The 23,199-nt window shown below is 42.0% G+C and overlaps 1 protein-coding gene and 1 long non-coding RNA gene across 4 annotated transcripts in view; one reads left to right on the forward strand and one right to left on the reverse strand.

The window, feature by feature from the left end:
- Positions 1-23,199, reverse strand: part of SLC39A9 (solute carrier family 39 member 9) — a 38,101-nt gene continuing 14,902 nt past the window's right edge. Inside the window, exons 4-8 of one of the 3 annotated variants that reach the window (XM_039534768.1) lie at positions 21,587-21,655; positions 19,063-19,148; positions 13,632-13,766; positions 9,319-9,460; positions 1-2,141 (exon numbers count right to left, since the gene is read on the reverse strand). In XM_039534768.1, the coding sequence (XP_039390702.1) occupies positions 2,047-2,141; positions 9,319-9,460; positions 13,632-13,766; positions 19,063-19,148; positions 21,587-21,655 (527 nt within the window). In that variant the 3' untranslated portion in view covers positions 1-2,046. Of the gene's footprint in view, positions 2,142-3,872; positions 4,579-8,943; positions 9,461-13,631; positions 13,767-19,062; positions 19,149-21,586; positions 21,656-23,199 lie in introns of those variants that run through there. The other 2 variants (XR_005597594.1, XM_039534769.1) reach the window with 2 other exon arrangements.
- On the forward strand, positions 12,303-14,684 carry LOC120403560. Its single transcript, XR_005597595.1, has 3 exons — positions 12,303-12,737; positions 13,183-13,297; positions 14,333-14,684. It is a non-coding gene; the product is annotated as an uncharacterized LOC120403560 (long non-coding RNA).

A 23,199-nucleotide genomic window follows, 5' to 3' on the forward strand; every position in this document is an offset into this window, starting at 1 on the left:
GCTAAAAATACAGCTGTTGCATGAATATACACACCTTGTACAGTGATTTCCCCCAAAACAAATGTAACATTTACTGTTGTATTTATAGAAAATACTGCAATAAGTTAAACTCCTATGGGGTCGTGAATGTTAACTCGCTTGTGTTAACTATTGTAACAAAAAGGTGGTCTCTTCTTGCTCATATCTCTGTAATGATTTCAACAAGTGGTTAGGTCTTGCATTCCTCAGAGTATTTTGTAAAAATGATGTCTAACAGTACATTTACTACTATATGATGAAGCATCATAAATAATTAAACCTGAGCTACAATTGTTAATTAAAAGAACAAAGTAAATTTTGTCAAGCATTTAGCCTGGAGTCCCCTTTCTATTTGTTCACTAGCTAATTTGCAAAAATCAGTAATTCACCTTGGATCTCCCACTGGTGAATATACAATAGCAATAAATTATTAGTATACATTATTGCACTTAAGTTTGCACGGAGAAATGCATTTTTCTAACTGAATAAGTCAGCTTTAAATTTTATGCTGAACTAGCAGAAAAGTCAACCACCTCAAACAATTAGTTCAGAATACCATGGGTTTATTGCTTGCAGTGGAGCAGGGAGTGGAAAATGGTTTTAAAATACGGTAAGTTTTGAAGTTGCAGCATCTCAGATAAGGTTGTGTGCAGTGATTGAACCAAAGGGGATATGGGAGGAAAGAAATCCCTCTTTTGTCTAGTTACTGCTAAACTTTCTCTGCCCAGGATGACTTTTTTTTTAACCCAATTCATGAAAATAATTTTGAAGAGCAGATGCTTTACCTGTGGAATGCATATAATGGGTGGTGCTTTCAAGGCATTTTCACAGTGGAGGCTATGCCTGAACCTCCTACAAGAGCTTAATTTCCGCCCAATTCTTCTGGAAATGTATGTATTTATATTACACCTATCTCAATGGTGGCTAGGTGCATGAAATAGAAAAGGGGTTTACAAAACTAGTGAAGTAACGCACAAAACACTCACCCCTTGAGCACTTTTTTAAAAAAAGGCTTATCAAGTTTGACTCTGTAGGATGGGATTCATGTTGGCAGTGACTCCTATCATCAGGTCAAGTGAATGCAGCCCCATCCTCACTTAACCCTGATCTCCGTACAATGCTCCTAATCTGTATCACTGCAATGCAGGTTAAGTGCAGTTACCTTAGACATGGACTTGGATGTTTCTAGGTGCAATTCAAGGTACTGACTAGGCTCTTTTAGTCCTGAATAGTCTAGGAGTCAACTACCTAAGAGGCCACCTAACTTGGTTGCATTACAGCAGTTAAGATCTACTGCGTTGTTCTTCATGACAACGATTTCTGGAGTTTTATAGTCAGTGGCATACTTTTGGTTGCGGATCTCTTGCTGGTGGAACACACTCCATTCTCTCTCCACTGCTCAGAGCCAAGTATAGTGAGCTTTAAGGAACAATGCAAAGCGTATTTGTTTACATGGGACTTTTAAGCACAACAGCAGACAGTTAAAATGGAGACTTATGCTAAAACTATGGGTTTTAACCGTTACAGAGCTGCCGCAATGGGTGATGTACTAAAAACCAACACATAACTAACATTCAGGACAAAGGTTATAAAATCTCTTCAGGGATAGGTTTCACTTTTCGAAAAGAAACGCTGACAGATTCTTGGCTATGGGCACAGGAGCAGCTACTGTGCAAAACACACGTCAAGTCTCAGCTTGAGCAACAGGAGGAGAATAGCAGCAGAACAAAGATTGTGTGTGTGTGTGGGGGGGGAGTGTGCATTGTTGGCAGCGGGAATAATATAATATCACCCTACTGGTTGGGAAGAGCCAGAAGGACTGAAGGTTCTCTCTGGCTGGCGGCGAATGCAATATACAAATTTAGATATATATCCATGTACAACTCTGGAGAAACACTGAAATGTTGCCTCAATAACCTCCTGTAATAGAAAGTCATGTCTTTGTTTGGATCCTGGCATGTGGACCTTCAGACTTTATGCACAAAGTCCCTTAGACGTCTATGGGATGTTGCACAGATGTAAGGGTCCTCATGTATGGAACCTGCATTGCAAATTGCAGGCTGCAGATTGTAAAGTCTTCAGGGCAGGGGAAATGTATTCTATAGAGGCTAACCCACTCGGTACTGTAAAACAAACATTAACATTATACAGATTAGTTGTACACAGCATACAAACAATTCATTTTAATTTTCTTACCTTTTCAAACTGTCACTCAGGTCAAAGCTGGCCCCAAACTGAAGTTTGATAAAAACAAGCTGTTAGCCTGGAGGTGTTGGTTGTGACTCCACTGTTACGGTTGCACTAAGTTTTTCACTTAAAGCAAGGATTTGACCTGTTTTGTATGACAAATATAGTGTCTCCTCCCCCAAGTTCATAGCATACAATCTGAGAAAGGACTGAATTTTCTGAGGGTCTCCCATTAAATCTGCAGATCTGTATGTATGTCCTGGTAAATCATCTTTTTTGTATCTTTTTGCTCAAAAACCATATGCCAAAACTTCTCTGACACCTCTTCAACTTCTGACAACCTCTTGGATGTAGGCCCACAGGTTATTTTCTGTTAGCCTTTATAACTGAAAATATGTGCATCAGCAAATATATTCTTTTCAAGAGAAACCCAGGAAGGAGTCTTTTTCAAAATGGTCGCAATCTGCCCTCATTTAAGAGGGCTCCCGTTTCCCTACAGTATTGAAAAGAGGAAGTTTAGGCTGCCCTTAGCACAGATGGCCACTGCCTTCCATTGTTGCTATTGGGAATGATGCCAGGAGCCAGAGCGGGACACGGAGGTGCTGTGACGGCACGTGTGCTGGGGGAAAGAGCATGTGGAGGATAGATGGAAAACGAGGCTGCAGGGGAATGTGGTGTACACAGAGAGATGGAGATTAGATGGCAGCTTCTCCACAGCCCAAAGGTGAGGAGAGGCGAAGCAGAGTCCCCTCCAAAAGCCAGCAGAGAGGCTTACATTTTGTTTGTGCATTTATTGTTGAGTTTTTAAATCTGCAATGCTCACATGCAAATTGGGGGCTGGCTATTTTCCCCTTGAGGCTCAAAAAATCAGAAACAGGAAAAAGCCAATGTGACTATTAATATTTAAGTCAGTTTTAAGCCAGTCATGATTTCAGGGATGTCTAATTCATGAGTACTGAATACTTGTGGCTGGCAGTACTGCTCCTGACACCCACTCTCATTCCCCTCACTGTAATCCCAACTTCTTTCTGGCTAGTGGGAATCTTGGGCAAAGACGCTCTCTGCGGCTGCCCCAGTAACAGAGCTCAGACAGTCTGCATCTCATCAGCTTTCTCTTGTAGCTTTAATTTCTGTGGGGTACTCCAACAGAAATGCCTATAAAATAGAATCTCATAATTATGAACACGTTGGGAATGGAGGTTGTTTGTAACTCTGAACAGAATGTTATGGTTCTTTCAAAAGTTTACAACTGAACACTGACTCAATACAGCTTTGAAACTTTACTATGCAGAAGAAAAATGGTGCTTTTAACCATCTCAATTTAAAAGAAACAAACACAAACCGTTTTCTTACTTTCTCTCTTTTTTTAAAAAAACTTTCCCTTTTTAGTAGTTTACGTTTAACACAGCACTGTACTGTATTTGCTTTTTTTTTTTTTTTTTTTTTTTTTAAGTTTCTGCTGCTGCCTAATTGTGTACTTCCAGTTCCAAATGAGGTGTGTGGTTGACTGGTCAGTTCATAACACTGGTGTTCGTAACTCAAAGGTTCTACTGTACATAAAAATAAAATGCACTAGTCTTCAGCAGCACTACCTTGAAGTGCCACTGCTCTTCACATGGTCTCTAACAAAACCTCATATGATAAATGAGAAGCCAACTCTTAAGCACTGCACCTAATAAAAATTTAATATAATAAAACAAATCAAAAAACCAACAACATTATTTTTTTTAACCATTCACAATTAAAGTGGAAAAAACCAAAAAATTATAAGGCAGCCATTCATGGAATGATTTCATGTGTACAAATGGTTTTGAAAAGACATTAAAATTACAGCTCAGTACGCTGAGTCACTTTAACTGCAGTAACCAGGCAATTTTATTCCCTGGAAAGCCTGAGCTGCTGGAAGATGTAACCAAAGGAAAATGAGAAAAGCTGATATTTTTAAAAGTTCGAATCTGAAATTCATTGGACGGGTTCCCCACAACTCCACAGACAAAAGCAACCAAACTCCTCCTCCCAGATTTCCTGAGGATGATCAAGGAGACAACGTAGAAGAGAGCAACAGCAACATACTTATTCCATAGCCTTTCCATGTTATTCTGAGTATAGTTGACAGTAAGGGCACAAGTCAGCCACTGCCAAGAAATCCTGTAAGACAATCACCAGCCTCTACAGTAGTTCCTGAACAAATACTGTTGTTCTCCTGGGTCTCTTGGATAATGTTAAAGTTTTACGATATTCCACGCAGGAGTGCTCTTTGAAGCTCAGATGTAGACACTAGGTTCTCGTGCTTAATTCATGGCCAACTTACAATACACGGAGCAGCCATCAAAACATCTTTATCCTGGTGTGAGTGCCCTGCCATTCTCACATCTGTAAATATAAAGGAGGCTCCTGTATCACAGTTGTCATCAGGTACTGAAAAAATATTTTGCCTTTAATACGAGGAACAAGAATGAAATCAGAACAGTCAATGAAATAGCTGAACTCATTGGGACTAACACAGATGTAACCCTAATTGATTCTTAGTGTCAACTCAACCATCAGGAACTGATAAATTGGCTGATGTGGAGAGTGCTGGTTTGGGGGTAGGATTTGGAAAAAGAAGAGAAAAATGCAAGCCAATCAGTTAGTGTTGTCTGGGTGTACCTATTTTCCACCCCCATTACAACTGAAAGCCTATATAAGGATGGACATTACAGACAAAAATGGAAGAGTAATGAAGCATTATTTGCAACTAAGTTTCCTGAGGAATGGAAACTGACAAGAGATGGTGATAATTGATAACTACATGTGATAATTGATTTTATTGTGGCAGATAAAGAGGGAGGATGGAGGTATGATCAGAGATGTTTTCACCCCAACTCATATTTAACTGAAATCTTACGTTAAAAGAAAATAATTTACTAAAATTAGGATAGATTTGGTCACTTGAGGCAAAAAATGGTTACTCACCTTCTTGTAACTGTTGTTCTTAGAGATGTGTTGTTCATAGTCATTCCAATCTGGCGTACAATGGTCATGGGGGTTGTAATGAGCTGAAGGCACGGTCAGCAGTGGCACCGCCAACAGAAGCATCAGCACCGCTGTGCCCCCTACAGCCCCGGCACCAACCCTCCTGTCAGCAGCACCGCCAACTACAGCTTCGATTCCACCGGCATCGACGATATCGGCACCGCTGGAACGAGCAACTTCAGCACCTGCCTCGGCACCGATATTTCTGCCTCCAGCAAGCCTGACATCCTCACACACCCCGGTTCCTCTTGTGTTGCCTCGCCTTTAATAAAGACGATTGTAGAGATGACCAGAACCGTGTGGCACACCCCTGCTTCAATGACTGGGTCTGATTCCTCCACCACCTCCTCCACCTGTATGCCCAGGTTCTGGGCAGCACGGTGTAAGAGCTGCTGGAGTGCCCTGTTATCGTCCAGAGCTGGGGCAGTCGACATCCCTGCCACCGCTTCATCCGGAGAGGCCTGGCAGTGGACCCTGCTCACTCCCTTCAGCACCCCGTGGGTCTCGTGACACATGGTATTCCACAGCATGCAATGCCGGGCCCTCTGGAGGTGGAAATATCGGTGCCGAAGCAGGTGCTGAAGTTACTGGTTCCGGCGGTGCCAATATCGTTGACGCCGGTGGAATTGAAGTTGTAGTTGTCGGCGGTGCCACTGACAGGAGGGTCGGTGCCAGAGCTGTAAGGGGCAACAGCGGTGCTGAAGCTTCTGTTGACAGTGCTGCTGCCAGCGGTACCGGCATTGCCTGCGGCTCATTACAACCCCCATGGCCATTGTACACCTGATTGGAATGGACATGAACAAGCACTCAAAACTTTACATTCTGCTATATTCACAACGAAACTTTACATTCTGCTATGAATCTCTCTGATAACCCTCAATTCCCTTGTTAACTGCAGCAGTCTCAGCCATATAAGTTTAAACAACAGTTCAACAGATATATTCCGTTAAGGCAGCCAAAAAAACTAAGCTAGTTCTAGTTCTAAGTGGATAGGAAAAAACATAAATCTTATGCCACTTAGTCAAACTGCAAAGTGAAAATTGCACATTACTGGGCCTTCTGTCCCCATTTTGTTTGTAGACATTTTAATCTGTGAACCCTTTTCAGACTCTTGCACTGTTATACGTTGGCCAATAATGCTTAATGCTCTGGCCTCTCAAGCTTAGTTTGTACAATACTAAACCAAGTGTTATCATCACTGGCAATTGGCCCAGAAGTTGGAGACTTGATCTTATGACATGTCCGTGGCAAGAAGTCTGACAAAACCCTCTTAGCAATGCCAACAGGAAGACTATTATCACTATGGTAAACCTGCCAGAATCTATGTCAGCAGGGGAGAGAGATTTGGTCAAATGTCTCCTCCTCAATAAGCAATGGTCCATAGAGAAAGGTTCTGGCTGAATACTGCAGCCTGGCAGGAAAAGATGGTAAATGGGACGGTAAAAATGGATGTATGGGTTTCTGATGGCTGAAGCTGAACCACAGAGGTTGAAAGATAACCATAAGCACATGCTGGGGAAAAATGGAAGTAAACTTAAAGTGTGCTTCTACCCCAAAATGTAACTGCAGAAGTGTCACCAGGGAGGTTCCATTTTCATTTTCTGCCAATGACTACAGATCAGATTTGCTCAGTTTAATAGAATTGGTGTTTTTTCATAACTGCCAGCCCTGCAAATTTACCAAGAGGTCTAAGAGCAGGATTCTTTGTACATTGTATGTTGCCTGTCACCACCTGTCAAAAAGGTTCTACAAGCCCAATTATGCCCTCAGTGACACTTGTGCACCATCACTGCCTTCAGTGGATTTACACACATTTTTCAGTTGCAAACAGTTCCACAATTGTGGTGGTACACAGAGAACAGAATCCAGCTCTCTAGCTGAGCTGTGTTGGCTTTTCAGAGTTAACGGGAGTATAAAAGTAGATTTGTATTTGTCTCTTGAGAAACTAGGCATGACTAAATACATAGAGGGAATAGATCTAGTCAGTTAGGTGGTGCTATTTTTGCTATTGCTTTTCAGAACACAACAGCTTTTTACAGGCCTAGTTTCATGTACCATGGTTTAGGTCTAATATTTTATCTACCTTAAAATAATTAGTCTTGTGGGAAGGTTTTCTACCTTCTAATAATTCTGTATTGATTTTCAAATCCAACTTTCTAACGGTAAAAAACAAAAAAGCAGTCACCACTGTTAAAATCTGATCGTGGATTACTGTTTGTGTGCTGCTACAAAGCCACTGAACAGAGTGATCACTAATTAAACTAACAAATCCTGTTCCAAGAGCCATGCTGATACCCGCTGCTGAGCTAGAAGATAATGAGGATGTAATGAAGTAAAGAAGTCAGAGCCATGATGGCCTGTGTACCATAAGAAACAGATGGCGAGGGAAGAAGGAGGCTCTCTCTTTCACAAGGAGACAATACGTTCCTTGAGAAAGCAGTGATTTCAAGCTTTGAAGATTTGTTTCAAACAATGAAAATCACTGAACAAAAACAACATTTTGGCAATATTATATAAGAAGTGCAGATAGAATCAGACTAGGGCTTAAAATGTATGCAGCATAAAAGCGATTTTTGTAAAACAAGAGTTGTGTTTTCAATCTGTACATGTCAACTGTTCTGAATTTGTATGCACTAGTTACTAAAATGTACCATTTCTTGCATAATTAAACAAAAACACTGCCTGACAAGAGAAGGCATGTCTTGATAAGGAGAGTATCTTTTATCATCCAGCTGCAATGGACTGAGTCCCAGAGGAGCATCACTACAACCAACCATAATCAAGAGGTGGTGGATTGCAAGATTCCCAAAGGAGAAAGGTGTGATTTTAATAGGTTCTCAACAAAAACCAAAATGCTTCTTGCTTGTTGGTATGAAGATTTAGCAGAGCAGTTAATTAGTTTAGACACACCATCCACCTAACAAAATGCCCAGAGTATGAGTATTTAACCAGAGATTTTGTTTTGTTAACCTTAATATTCTTTATTTAATGAAAGAAAAAAAAAACAGACCACTAGTTTCAGCCCTTTGTAAATGAGCTAGTATAGTTCTCTGGTCCCTCAAAATCCATTTTCATCAGATTTCCAGTCAGAGCCCTAAACAGTTTGATTTAAAAAGACACTGTGTATTTGTCTCTAGATGACAGTAGCAGTGCAGCCCTGGTGCCAGATTCCTAACTGCCTCTACAGTTTTGGTTGCTACTCTTTATGGACATGATGGGAGATCTGCTTCCAAAGTGTGCTTTGTTTCTGTTTTTTGTTAAATAATGTAACAAGCCATTGCATAAACCAAGTAAAAACAGAGTATTTCCTTGTTTCTATGACTTTCTTGTTTCCTTTGTGTTAATCCAGGGAACGCAATAAAAAATTCATCTCCATCGATTTGACTAGCTGAATTCTCATATCCTAGACTTTCTCTAATCTTTGTCCAATGATGTTTCTTCCAATCCACATTTCTTGTCTTTTGCAACAAGTGCATTAACCAGAATGCTGAGTTCTGCATCTTTACAGCAAGGCTTGTGGCATTGATATTACACGGACCAGTCACACATGTCAGGACAACATAAAAAAATTGTAGGGGAGGTTCCCCTATTCTACTGGTAAGAAGATTTCCACATATTAAAAGGCATCCATCCACTGTTTTATTCTCAGCTGTGAATGCTGAGTTACAGAATACTTTGGTGATTGCAATTTCATGATGAGCCATTAAATTCTTCCCCACTCACCTTTCTTAAAATTCAAAGTCCATCTTCCCTGAGAATAGGGGCAAGAAATCAAAATTAAAATATCAAATGTCTTCAGAAAAGAAAATTACACAGAATTTATGTTCGGCTGCCAAAGTACATTTTGCTACACTAAAAGCTTTTCCAGAATTCTTCATGTTGGAATCAAGCTTCCCCCGAACACCACAGTGCAGATGGGGTGGATGGTGGGGTAAGAGAGACAACGATGAAAAGAGCAGCTGACATTTACTGCTCACACCAGATCAAGGAGAACAGTGACTCTGAACCTTTAGTGCTGGTGCCCGATGGACAAAACTAGAGGAATAAGGCAGCCAAGGACCAGGGCTGCCACCTCTAGGCGGCTGAGTCCTTTCCCACCTGTTGATTCAGGTTTGTGGCTATGCCCCATTCCTCCCACCTCTGGGAGGACGTGCACTGTGGCAACATAAAGGAAAGTCCCAGCAGAGAAAAGCATGGCAACTCCAGTGGCGTTGACTTCTGAAAGGGCTTCTTTGCTGCTCTGTGAAAGAGAAAAAGGAGGGGGGGGGTGAAGAGTGAAAATGAATCCAAACTACAGCAGACTCAACAAATAAAAACCCCTTAACATTCCAACTTTATTATGATTTGATCAACAAATCATTCTTTCAAAGCAAAAATCTTTTTTAAAAAAGATACCACACTTGCGTCTGAAAATGTTTTAACGACTTATACTTTCAAGTAGCATCTGACATTATAAGATTAGAGGAATTAAATATCTTTTTTCCAGTTTACTTTGTACATTTGGCAGTACTGTGTGTATCGTAAATTGAACTGTTTCTCTTGTATAGTCAGTTACCCCGTTTGTGTGAGTCTTTCACACAGCAACAGAGGAGCAAAATATACTTTTTAAAATAGGAAAATTTAATTGTAAAATCACAAAATTTGGCGCTCACACAGTGAAGTTAATTTTTTTTTTAAATGACTAGATTTCAAGATGACCTCTAGTCTTTAAAGGTCTGGTTCTCTTCCCACTGTGTCAATGTGAGTTTTGCTACTCATTTCAATGAGATCAGATTTCAGGTCATAGATGCCCACCCAGCAGTATTTACATTGTAAGCACAGCGAGCACTGTGCATGTTCCAGGGGTTCTATACAAAATTATTACAAACATGGAATGTATCTAACATGTTACGAATGATCAAGAATCCTTCTATTCATTTTACTTTAGTATGTCATTTATAGAAGAGGTTCTGCCACACCATGATTAGGATCACACTACACATAACCATAGGTAATAAAATGCAAAATTTGTCCATTCATTTTTAAGGTCCTTCTTTGGTCAAGCTCCCATTTATCTCTGTGATCTTATTCCCTGGTATAGTCTCAACCTATCCGTCTGACATAGGAGAGGAAGCCAACATTGGCAAGTAGAGGTTAATTCTTTACATCTGCAACTGCACTAGCTCCATAATTATTTCTGCCTCCCCAATTCCCTATTATTCTAAAACGCTGCTCAAAACTCAGCTCTTAGCCTGCCTAAAACCAATGACCCATCAACAAAGATCCCTCATTGGTGTTTTTTATTAACAAACCCAACAAACCTCTCACCATCTACTGAGTAAATGGTGTTGTCCCTAGCACGGTTCCTTTCTAGTGTCTCTCTCCCAGGCTATTTACTCAAAGTCTCTCCCTGTCCTTTTTTCTAGAATCCTTTTATACAACTTCACAGCGCATCATCTATGCAACCTACAGCAGTTACAGCAGTGCATTTGTTACAGAAAGGTGACAGTAGATAGGAACATTCAGATTGGGACAGGTGAGATAAGCACATGTGCAGTGACCTGGTTGACAGCTCACTGTTTGTAGACAGCCTAGATGAGGTGGGTTTTGAGCTGTGCTTTTTACAAAGAGAGATGGGAAATCAATAAGGCAAAAAGGCTATTTTAGAGAGAGAGAGAGAGAATAAAATTCAGCACCTTACACAGGAAGGATGATCAAAACTGACAGAGCAAAGACTGAAAAGAGAAGGAGCCCTTGAATATGAGGAGAGCAAACTGCAGTGGAAGGGGAACAAGTGGAGACCTTTCAGAATTAGAGACGATGCAATGGCACGCATACAGGCAAGAAGGCACGCCACAATGTTCTGAATGGACCTGAATATGAAGTCACCTAGGCATGACATGACAGAAAAATATACCAAACGCTTAGGAAAAAAAATCTTTGTGAGAAACAGCATATAATCCTAAATAGACGTGTCACTTTGTGGTATGCACAGAACATGACAGTCTCCTTTCACATCTCACATATGGATACCACTACCATTTTTATCCCTTGATTTCTGATTAGTTCTCATTACAATTTTAACACTGGATTAGGGAACAGATTTAACCCTTCCTTCACATCTCTTCACAGAGACTTCAATTCCAAATTGCAGTATTTACCTTTTTACTCACTGCAAGAAATGTCAGGCTCTGTATTAGGCCAGTTTCTTAGGTTATTATATCGACTATACTGAACAACTGGAGGATGGAAGTTCTGAAATATCTACAGCACTAAGAACTTTTCTGAAAGTTCTACACTTGGTGCATTTTGAGTCTCCACTTACGCCCTGTATATTGAGCTATATTTTAGGCTGGGCTCGGTGACAGATCTCTGAAGACAAATACAATACACTAACCGAATCAGCCTCCCACATCCAACCCTCTATAGATAAGTTAATGGGCACTTATATAAAGATTGTGTTACACATGTGTAGTGGTTCTCAGCCAGGAGTAGGCGCACCCCTGGGGGTACACAGAGGTCTTCCGGGGGGGGTACATCAACTCATCTAGATATTTGCCTAGTGTAAACAGGCTACATAAACACTAGCAAAGTCAGTACAAACAAAATTTCATACAATGACTTGTTTATACTGCTCTATATACTATACACTGAAAGCTTCAGTTTATATTCTAATTTATTTTATAATCATATGATAAAAATAAGAAAGTACACTATTTTTCAGTAATAGTATGCTGTGACAGTTTTGTATTTTTATGTCTGATTTTGTAAGCAAGTAAGTGAGATGAAACTTGGGAGTACACAAGACAAATGAGACTCCTGAAAGGGGTACAGTAGTCTGGAAAGGTTGAGAGCCACTGCACTGGTACATTTAAATGTATTTACTACAAACTAGTTAAGATGAACAAATGAGGCTTGGCCTAATGAGCGTCTTACTGGGTGTTCATTCTAGGCAGATTTTCCTAGGGGAGGATGTATAGACACTAACAGTGCATCATTTATTATTGCAAGTCTGTTTGTCTTGGAAAACCTTTTGATTTTTCAAAGGAACACTGGTCTGTCTCAATCAGAGTTCACACTACACACACAGAGTACATCCTGCATATACACAACTCTACAATCAGGATTGTATTATGTAAATAAATATTAAATGTTTTTAGAAATGTTTAGGTACAGATCACTTTGAATGTTTGGACTGCTATAGTCAAGAATCCAAACCTTGAGGGTGGGCAAGTTGTCTAATGGTCGTACCAGTGCACCTGGGAGTTGCGATTCCTAGTTTTCCTGTTCCTGGCTTTACTAATAACTCAGCCTGTTTTCTATGCTTGATTTACAGGACAGTTGTGAGACTTAATGACTTATATTTTTAAAGGAGATGGATTGTCTTGGATGAAAAGCACCATGTAAATGTGAAGTATTAGCAAAGTCCCAGGGACTCTGTCATGATCTGGACCCAAGTTCTGCAGCAAGGCCTCTACTTTGAATGGCACGCCAATGCTGAACTAAGTGATACTTGATAATGCTGCAAAATTTACAGTGTATGTTCAAAACCTGAGTTTTTTTTTTACCTTACTAGAAGTACAGTGTCCCTTGTGATATATTTTAATATTAAATACTGTATATTGTATGCTTCACCTGAAGTTTTGATGTGCTGCAGATTTTTGTACTGACAATGTAAAAAGTTGTCAAGGGGGAAAGCTGGAAGCTTTGGGCAGCATTTGGGGCCTTTGTCACCGTAGAAGGAAAGGGAGGTGACTTGAGTTTGAGCTCCCAGGAGCTGTTTGAGGCTTTGGGCACCAAGGAGGGGATTCAAGGAGCTGGGGCTTGAATCCCAACCCCTTAAACAGTGACAGCCCCACCACTGCCCCAATATCTTCCATTGAATCCAGTACGGATGGATACTCACAATAACTAAATGTTTCCACTAAAATTATCGGCACTGTAACCGTTAATGTTAAGATTTAAATTATCATCATGTTTCAGAGGTAAAACCCCTTCAAGGCGAATGGAGATACATCCGCACATGTCAGAGCTACAGTTTCAGCATATCTGCTTGCAGACTCAGGAGATCAACAAAGCATCCATATGTATTTGTCAGGTTAGCTTCTTAAAGTGAAACTTACAGGGAAACTTAACTTCTTAAAATGAAAGCTTAGATTCCCCAGCATAATTGTATGGCAGATTCAACTGCCGCAGAATTGTGGGTAAGTATTATTTGTTTAGTTAAAACGAACAGAAGCTTCCTTTTTTGAGAATTTTGTTCATAAACTTGCAACTATATGGCGGGGAAAGTCCCAGCTACAGCGGATAGTAAGGAAAAATGTATTGGTGGTGGGTGAAACAGTTCAGAGTTCTACAAGCCCAGAAAGGAGTTCCATGCCCCCCAAGTCCAATTGCTAAGCTCCCGGCAAAATTAAATCCCAAACATTTACCTTGCTTAGCCCTAAGTATGTCACCATTGACAAAACAGGTGCTGCCAATGCAAAGACCAGCAAGTGCTTTCTGATTCGATTCCGTTCCAGCCCAGCATGCATTAGAAAGGAAACCAGGCCAAAGGCAGCTGGTGCCTGTAAAAGAATAATAGTCAGTGCAATATCTGCTTGGCTAGGATTCCCTGTAATTTAAGATGACCAAAGACCAAAAAAAGTTGTGGTAAATATGTATTATTCCTACTAACTATACTGAAGTGGAATATTCCCAACCAGAGTGCAAGGATGCTCTACAGTTACTGAACTAGAACAGTTATGCCACTCTCTGCATTCTTTTTGGTTCTGGTTATCTTATTTGCATAACCACTGGATGGTTATTTCATAACAATACAGCATATGAATCAATGTACTATTATTGAATGCCAGGATTTTCATTACTGTACTGATTTGATTGGTAACTATAACCCTTTTGTTCTCACTCAGTTTGGTAATCAAAATTTGTTCCGATCAGCTCTTGTAATCAGAATTCTTAGGCTACCTGCAAGAAACAAATATGCCTCCTAAGTGACGTTTCTTCAACTAAGGGAGGAAAAATACCAGCTTTTACATGAAAGAAGAAAAAATGCCATCAAAGCAAAGAAAAAGGGGCTGTCAAACTATCAGTAAAAGATTAACAATCTTTTTTATTTATTTCCCTCCTTCAGGCCCAATTCTGATCCAACTAAAATCAATGAGAGCTTTGCTACTGACTTCAGTGGAAGCAAGACCAGACACTTCTTCCCCTCTTCCATCAATCCAGTCCCTTCCGTACAAGCCACAAGAACTATCAGATTCGTGGTTACATCGGGACAATCCCAATCTTTCCTTCCCAATTTAGTTTTGAAACACAATGTAAATTAAAATATATTGCAGCTGCCTGCAGGAGAAGCTGTTGATCTGTAGGAAGGGAAATATAGTTGGGGAAAGGAGATATGTGGGGGGAAAAGTAGCAGTAATTGTGGAAGGAGTAAGGAAGAGAAAAAAATTCAATTTTTTTAAAATTCTTTCAGCGTCTCATTGACAACCCACTTTTAAAAAAAGTTTTCTATATTCATTTAAAAAATATTTACTGTACACTTTTAAAATATTGTTAATAAAAACGTCAGAATAATAAGTGTTCGCTTCCCCTTTACTTGGTAATAACCAGATCCTGACCTATAAAACACTGTGGCTTTTGGCCTCAATGTTGTCATCCCAGAACATGGTTACCACGTATATCACTTATTATACAAGTGAAAAGTGAAAACACAGCAGACCCGATTTTTCAAACACTTTAGGCATGAATCTACACAGGCAAAAGGTCTGAACAAACTGCATGACTAATTACTGTGATTACAGTAGGCTGCAATAACTGCACATACAAATTAGGTGTGCAACTGTGTGCTTGAGGTATTTGAAAACTAGATCCAATAAATCTTTTCCATACCATTTACAAATAAGGTCTGAACAAATACATGTTTAATTTGGTATTAATGGGAAATTGAAAGGCTATTGCCCCAACTTTGGAGTTTGGTGTTTCTTCTTTATTGGCAGACGACGTATCAAAACACTTATTATAGTATAAGGAACTGAGTTCAATTTTGCTTCAGATGTCTGCAATGCTGTAACCTTATCAACCTCAGAGTTACCCTTTAATGATGAAAAATGACTGCAGACCTCTTAATACGTTACTCCTGGGAGAATTCTGTGCAGAATTAATGTCTCCTGCAGAATAATTGATTCACGTGTCCCTTCCAGGCAGCAGTCCCAAACAGGTGCGTCTGATTTGGGCATCAGGAACAGCCGGGGGAAACATAAATCACTGCCTTGGTGGGCGAGGCTGGGCATGCATGCAAGACTCTGTCCCTCTTGTTCACTATCATGGTGTGCCCAGAGCTGGAAAGGGGCAGAGCTGGGGATGCCCTGGTCGGTGGCTCCTACCCTGCGCTGGGCTCCAGTTGCTAGCCCCGGCTAGGCTGCGGGGGGACACAACAGGATTTCCTCTTCCCCTGGATGGAGTGGCTGGGGATGGGTCAGCCCACTCCCAGGAACCGCCCCAAGCTGCAGACAGCTACACACATGCGTACACACACACACACGCTTCCTGCCCCCATGGCTCCCCAGCCATGGGGAGAAGAGTCACTGTACAGGTAGTTGCCCCCATCCACTCAACCTCCAGATGTTCCACTGAGCCCCACCCCTCTGTATCCTGACCCCCATGCCTGCACCTACACCACCCCTGAGCTCCCCGCACTCAACCCCCTACCCCAACAAGCCCCACCCCCCTGCACCTGAACCATCCCACCAAGTCCCCAGCACTCAGACTCCCCCCACACTAAGCCCCAACCAGCTACACCTGGACCCCCACCATACCAAGCCCCACGCCCCCTGCACCCAGACCTCCTGGCCGAGCCCTATCCCCACGACACACAGACCCCCACAATGAGCCCCAACCACCTTCACCTGCTGCCTCCCCCCCCCCCCACAAAGTCCAATTCCCCCTGCACCCAGAACCCCCCAAGGAGTCCCTATGAATCCAGACCCCCCACACACACACACACACCTGGACCCCCCAATGAGCTGCCTGAACCCAGACTGTCCCACACAGAACCCTCTCACCTCACACCTAGACCCCTCCACACTTAGTTCCTGCTGGACAGAGCCTGCTTCCCTCACACCTGGATCGGGCAGCAGGGCTGGGCATGTGTGCGAGTGAGACTCTGTCCCTCTCGCTCACTATCATGGTGTGCCGGCATGGAGGGGCAGGGCTGCATGGTGTTTCTGTGGCAAGCCCGGCCCTTGTGCTGTGTCAGGGTGGGGTGCAGCCTTACCACTGCATCCGTGTCCCTGGGAGGGGATGGGGGCAGCAGGATCCCCCACCTCCATGTAGCCAGTAGCCTGCACTCGGCCACTGCCATGCTGGACCCTTCACACCCATTGCCCTTCCAATCTATTGTCTGCAACAATTTCAATTCTAGTCCAGTGACTATACGGTGACATGCTGAGTACTACTAAATCATGCCACTCACTAAGGCCCCAATCTGGCAAAGCATTAGTTTCACTGGGGATACTCAGGCACTGAACTTTATGGACATATTTAAGTGCTGTGCCAAATCATGGCCTAACTTCACTCCTAAGAATGAACTGCCCTTTAGGGTATGTTTACACAGCAAAGAAAAACCCGCAGCTGGTCCATGCCAACCAACTTGGGATCACAGGTCTTGGGTGTGGTGGGGCTGTTTCATTGCTGTGTAGACGTCTGAGCTGGGCTGGAGCCCAGGCTCTAGGACCCTGCAGGGTGGGAGGGTGGGGTTGGCAACTTTCTAAATGCAGAAAACTGAACCCCTTGCCCTGCTCCCTGCCCCAAGACCCCACCCCTTCTCTGAGGCTATGTCCCCACTCACTCTATCCCCCCTCCCTCCGTCGCTTGCTCTCCCCCACCCTTGCTCACTCGCTCATTTTCACCAGGGTGCAGTCGTGAGGGCTCCCATTGAGGGTGCAGGCTCTGGGGTGGAGCCAGGGATGAGGGATTTGGGGTGCAGGAGTGGGCTTGGGGCTGGGGGGTTTGGAGTGTGGGAGGGGGCTCTGGGCTGGGGCAGGGGGTTTGGAGTGTGGGAGGGGGTACGGGCTCCAGGGTGGGGCCAGAAATGAGGGGTTCAGTATGCGGGAAGGAGCTCCTGGCTGGGGCAGGAAGGTGGGGTGCGGGCTTCGGGCGGGAGTTTGGGTGCAGGCGGGGGAGCGGGCTCCAGGAGGGATTTTGGGTTCAGGAGGGGGCTCAGGGCTGGCGCAGAGGTTTGGGGTGCGGGCTCCGGGAGGGAGTTTGGGTGTGGGAGGGGGTGCCTAGGTCCGAGGGGTTCAGAGTGCAGGGGGGTTTTGGCATGCAGACTCTGGGCGGCACTGACCTCAAGTGGCTCCCAGGAAGTGGCCAGCATGTCCCTTCGACTCCTAGGTGGAGGGGCTAGGGGGCTCCGCATGCTGCCCCTGCCCGTACGTACTGCCCCCACCCTCAGGTGCTGCCCCTGCACCTTCCACTGGCCACAGTTCCTGGCCAATGGGAGCTGCAGAGCTGGTGCTCAGGGTGGAGGCTGCACGCGGAGCGCCCCTTCGCCTAGGAGCTGGATGGACATGTCAACCTCTTCCTGGGAGCCACGCAGGGAGCCTGCCTGCCCTGCTGCACTACTAACCAGACTTTTAACGGCCTGGTCAGCAGTGCTGACCGAAGCCGCCAGGGTCCCTTTTCGACCAGATGTTCTGGTTGAAAACCAGAGCCCAAAAGTCTGCACACCAATTAAACAGCCCCCAAACCTGAGCTCCGTGAGACCTAAGTTGGCTGACATGGCATTTCTTTGCTGTGTAGACATACCCTTAAAGTCTTCTGTGCTTGACATACATGGACATTTCTGTGGAGCCACATAGATGTGCTAATACACCTAGTAAGGAATCTATTTGTCAAAAAACATTTCCTGGATCTTTTGTGTTGTCTGTATTGTTACAGACACACTTGCTGATGGGTATTTTGAAATAAATTACCAAAATAATTGAAAATAGTAAGATATTATGTAATTTTGACAAATAAAATAAGCCGAATTCTAAAATATTGTGCACAGAATTTTTAATTTTTTGGCACAGAATTTCCCCAGGAGTAATAATATGTATATATTGTTCCCATAGCACTGAGAACCACACATACAAATAGAAATGAATCCTAGCGGGAGGAAACAGTTTTCCGTACTTTAACATAACATACGTAAGTACCCCTTGCCATATTCCCAGGGCTTCTTCAAGTATCCCTAGGGGCTGGTCTACACTACTGCTTAAGTCAATGTAATTTATGTTGCTCAGAGGTGTGAAAAAGCCATGCAAGTTACATCAACTTAAAGTGGTGTCCACACTGCGCTATGTTGGCGGGAGACACTCTCCCGCTGACATAGCTTCCGCCTCTCGGTGAGGTGGAGCAATTATGCCAACAGGAGAGCACTCTCCCATCAGCATAGAGCATCTTCACCAGACATGTTGCAGCAGCGCAGCTGCATCTGTGTGGCTGCTACTATTGCAGTGTGGCTGCTACATTGCCTCCAGTGAATATACTGTTGTTCTTTCTCTCTCTCCTCCATTTTTGTAGGTCACAGTCAGTTGTTTGGGCAGCAGGGGGTTGGGTTTGTCAATGAACAGATGAAATGCATCCTCCCCCACCCAGACTGACTGGATATAGCTTCCTTTGATACCCATAGCCACCCAATATTATACTTGTGTTCTCCAATCCCTTATTTTGTATTACCACCTGATCACTTCACTGCAGCTCCACATACTGAGGTTAACTCAAGCAAGAAACCCAAATAATTAACTCCTTCTACATGCAGTAGAAATCGACTTTCCTTTAAAAAAAAAAAAGTATGAATTTATTATCTGGACTTACCTTGTGTAACATAATTGCAACAAACACTATTAACTGGACACTGGTCTGAGAAGTGGAAGCTGCTGCACCCAATGCAACACCATCAGCTTAATGGGTAGAAAGCCAAAAGAGTGCATAAGAGTTCACTGATTATTCATACACATCACAAGGTTTACTTATTTTTCCATTGGCTACCAATATAAAATTGTATATTGCTTTAAAAATAATTTCCCTTACTTACAAAACCCTTAATACTGACCCAGCTGCTCTCTGACTTGCTTCCCCCTTCCTTTCCTGAGCCACTCTGAGGTTTGAGGGCAAAATCCTAGCCCTAGTGAAGTCAATGGGAGTTTTGCCACTGACTTCAATAGCGCAAGGATTTCACACTGAGTCTGCTCAGTCTTTGGTATGTTCTAATATAAAACTGGAATAATTCAGGGAACAGAGATTTAGTAACTAATTTCGAAAGTTATGGAATGTGTTTCCTATCTAAACTTAAAGCTGAAAATCAGTTTTAATCTTTACAAATTTACGAAGAATTCTAGTTATTATTTTTGGAATTGTGAACTGCCTAAATGTTACATAAACATTGTTTTACTGTGTAAAAATCGAAAGAAAAACATACAAATCAGTTAACTGGCTGTTCATAAAAAAAATTCTCTTTTTATATAAAACACATGCATGAAAGAAAACATTTTTTGGTTAAAATCTGTTTCATGACATACATTTACACAGTGCCTTCTATCATGGTAGATCCAAAAATATTTGTGTATATGTATGCATTTATATTACACACACAGTGTGAAGCGTAGAGGAAGTGTAGGACTTCATGAGAGTTTGATCTAGACAAATTATATATAAACAATAAAGTAATGAATGAATTAACAAGATCATCCCAAATGAGTGTGAATCAAAACCTTAACACTGTATGACACAGACAAATATTTTGTTTATAGAACATATTTTTAGAGGATAAACTGCTTTAAAGAAGTTTTAGAGAAATTTAAAATTGATACTATTTTTCACAAAATCCACCTCTCCAATCTGTAAAAGTGGCTTATCTTAAGACCATGAATCCAAACTGTAAACGGGGGGGGGAGGGGGGGGGAGAGAGTATTAACCAATACATTTTAGAAACTTCTAAAAGTTACTTAAGGTAGCTTTTCTATATATAAATGTATAATGATGACCAATATCTTCCAACCTACCAGGAGTAGAATTAAGTGTTGCCATTTCATTGGCAAGGAGTGTTTGTTGTATGAGAACATACCTACATTTCCAGTGGTTAAATGCACCATTTTCTAACCCCAGTGGCCTGCAAGATATTGGACCTAGAACCAGTCATGGGTCCAGCATTGAATACTGCTCATCCTGCAAGCAAGTCATTCCCCTCCACCAAATATGGATTTTCCCTTCACAAAATTACACCTTTCTTCCCACTCCCTGCAAAGTGACTGCTCTATGAAAGTTTCTCAGAGGTTTGGAATTTTAGAATTTGTCCCAGCGGAGACAGATTAGTAGGCAGATTGACGATAAGGCAGCCAAAGGTTCAATATAAACCAATTGCTAGATCTAACTTGCATTTAAGTGGTAAAATCCCTGGAACAAGAAGTATCTTTTTTATTAAATGTGTTTACAGTGCCTAACCCATTGTGCACAATTGAAATCCAAATAAATGAATAAATAATTCATTACAAAGATTTCAACCCCACATGTATAACATAACAAATATTTGTATGTATTGCTTCACCCATCACTGATCAGCAGCCACCACGGGAGTTGGAGCGGCAGATGGTTAACAATGCACCACAAGTCTTCAGGAAAAGAAATGAAGAGAAATATTGTATCTAATTAAGGCTCCCAGGAACATTTTCGGGAGGCAGAATACTATTTTCATATTAGGCTTTAATCAAGCCAAACACACTGCTTTTGTTTTAAAATGAAACAGATGATGCAAAAAATTCAAGGCTTTCAAAACAGCCTTCATTTTACAGTAAAAGTGATTTACTAAATACATGACATGAGGACTCACCAAATCCTAAATGACTGACCAAACATACTATACTATACTATAAAACCTCCCTAAATCCTTCTTATCTGAATCATATCTAGACATATAGCCCAGTCCGTACATGGATTTTTTCAACCCATTTTAAACAATCTTCAGTTAGCTTACTTCGGAAAAGATGGAAAATGTGCTTCTAAATACACCTATACCTCGATATAACGCTGTCTTCAGGAGCCAAAAAATCTTACCATGTTATAGGTGAAACCACGTTATATCGAACTTGCTTTGATCTGCCGGAGCACACAGCCCCACCCCCCCGGAGTGCTGCTTTACCGCGTTATAGCCAAATTGGTGTTATATCGGGTGGCGTTATATCGAGGTAGAGGTGTACATAAAAAATCCCCACAGTGCTAGCTTTTTTGGTGACTATACAATAATTATTGCAATTTAAAATTCAAAAGGTTTATTTAAGTTAGACAGGAAAAGTGACAGTGACAGAAGATTGTCCCTTACAGATCTTACAGTTATTCAGCCTACCTGCAGCATGGACCACTAGTCCCAGTGTGGTAGTGATTTTGGAAGTGCCTGACCTTGCCGCTTCTGGGTCTGAAATAATCATCAGGAAATTAAGCATTAGACCAGGGGTAGGCAACCTATGGCATGTGTGCCAAAGGCAGCACGCAAGCTGATTTTCAGTGGTACTCACACTGCCCAGATCCTGGCCACCAGTCTGGGGGGCTCTGCATTTTAATTTAATGTTAAATGAAGCTTCTTAAACATTTTAAAAACCTTATTTACTTTGCATACAACAATGGTTTAGTTATATTTTATAGACTTAAAGAAAGAGACCTTCTAAAAATGTTAAAATGTATTACTGGCACGTGAAACCTCAAATTAGAGTGAATAAATGAACACTTGACACACCACTTCTGAAAGATTGCCGACCCCTGCATTAGACAATAGAAGATATCAACAAGCATATGAATCATGCTGGAAGAAAACATATTACAAACACCGAGGCATAATTTCCCAGCTGTGACCCATTTTTAAATAGTTAAGCAATTACCACAGGTTTCCCAGGCAAACTAGTCAAGATATCATATACTATCCTTCAGAATGTAAGGGAACATTGACAAGGGGATGCAACAGTCATCTTCCCTCATCTTTTTGAAACTAAACTATAGTTTGGGATTCTTTACCTTCCCCAGCTCAGCACAGAAAGGTAGCTTTAAGCCACTTTTGTACTCAGGATTCTGGGCTACTCCAAGGGCTAGTGCATCTCCCAGCCTAAATAAGAGCAGCCAAGAGTTGCTCTAATTTATGTCAGCCTCCCAAATGCTGCCTCAGAATGCAGCACAGAATGCCCCCACTATCATGTGCTCCCAGGCCTGCTCCCTCCCACTATGCCCCCTAAGCTGGGACTTATAGGAAGGGCCAGCTATGGCAGTGACTGGACTATGGACAACTCCCTGCTGACTCTTTGTGAGCTGTTTATGAACTCTATATGCTGTCATATGGACTGAAGCAGATGGCAGAATCCTCCCATACTCTTTAATGTAGAAAAAGAACATCATGCATAACTGCTTAGGGTTGAAGGCAGACGATGGGCCATTCATGTCTGTAATTGTTTGATAACTACTTTTATCTCACCATCTATTTGTAAACTAACTTTTTCTGGAGAAATAAAAAAAAATACTCCTATACAGAAGGGGAACTGATCAGTGAACTTTTTTTCCAGTGGGCGGTCAACTACTGTTACAAACATAAAAATATCTAATCCTTTACATTTCAAGTGGCCAGACAACTTTAACTATATTGCTACTTGACTCTGCTACCTGAACTGGAATCCCATTCCATCTATTCACACTCTCAAGTTCACTCTCACCCTTCAAGTTCAAGAGACAAAGTGGACGAGGTAATATCTTTTATTGGACCTACTTCTGTTGGTGAAAGCAGACGTTTTCTAAAGCTTGTCTTTCACCAATAGATGTTGGTCCAATCAAATATATTATCTAACCCATCTTTTCTCTCTAAAGCCCTGGGACCAACACGGCTACAACACCCTTCAAGTTCTTCTGTCATTTAATTCCTCTTAATTTAAACCCATGTCCTTAGTTCTGGACTATCCACCAAACCCAAACAGATGATCA

Source organism: Mauremys reevesii, linkage group 4 (genome assembly GCF_016161935.1).
Source record: "Mauremys reevesii isolate NIE-2019 linkage group 4, ASM1616193v1, whole genome shotgun sequence".
NCBI classification, from domain to species: Eukaryota; Metazoa; Chordata; order Testudines; family Geoemydidae; genus Mauremys; species Mauremys reevesii.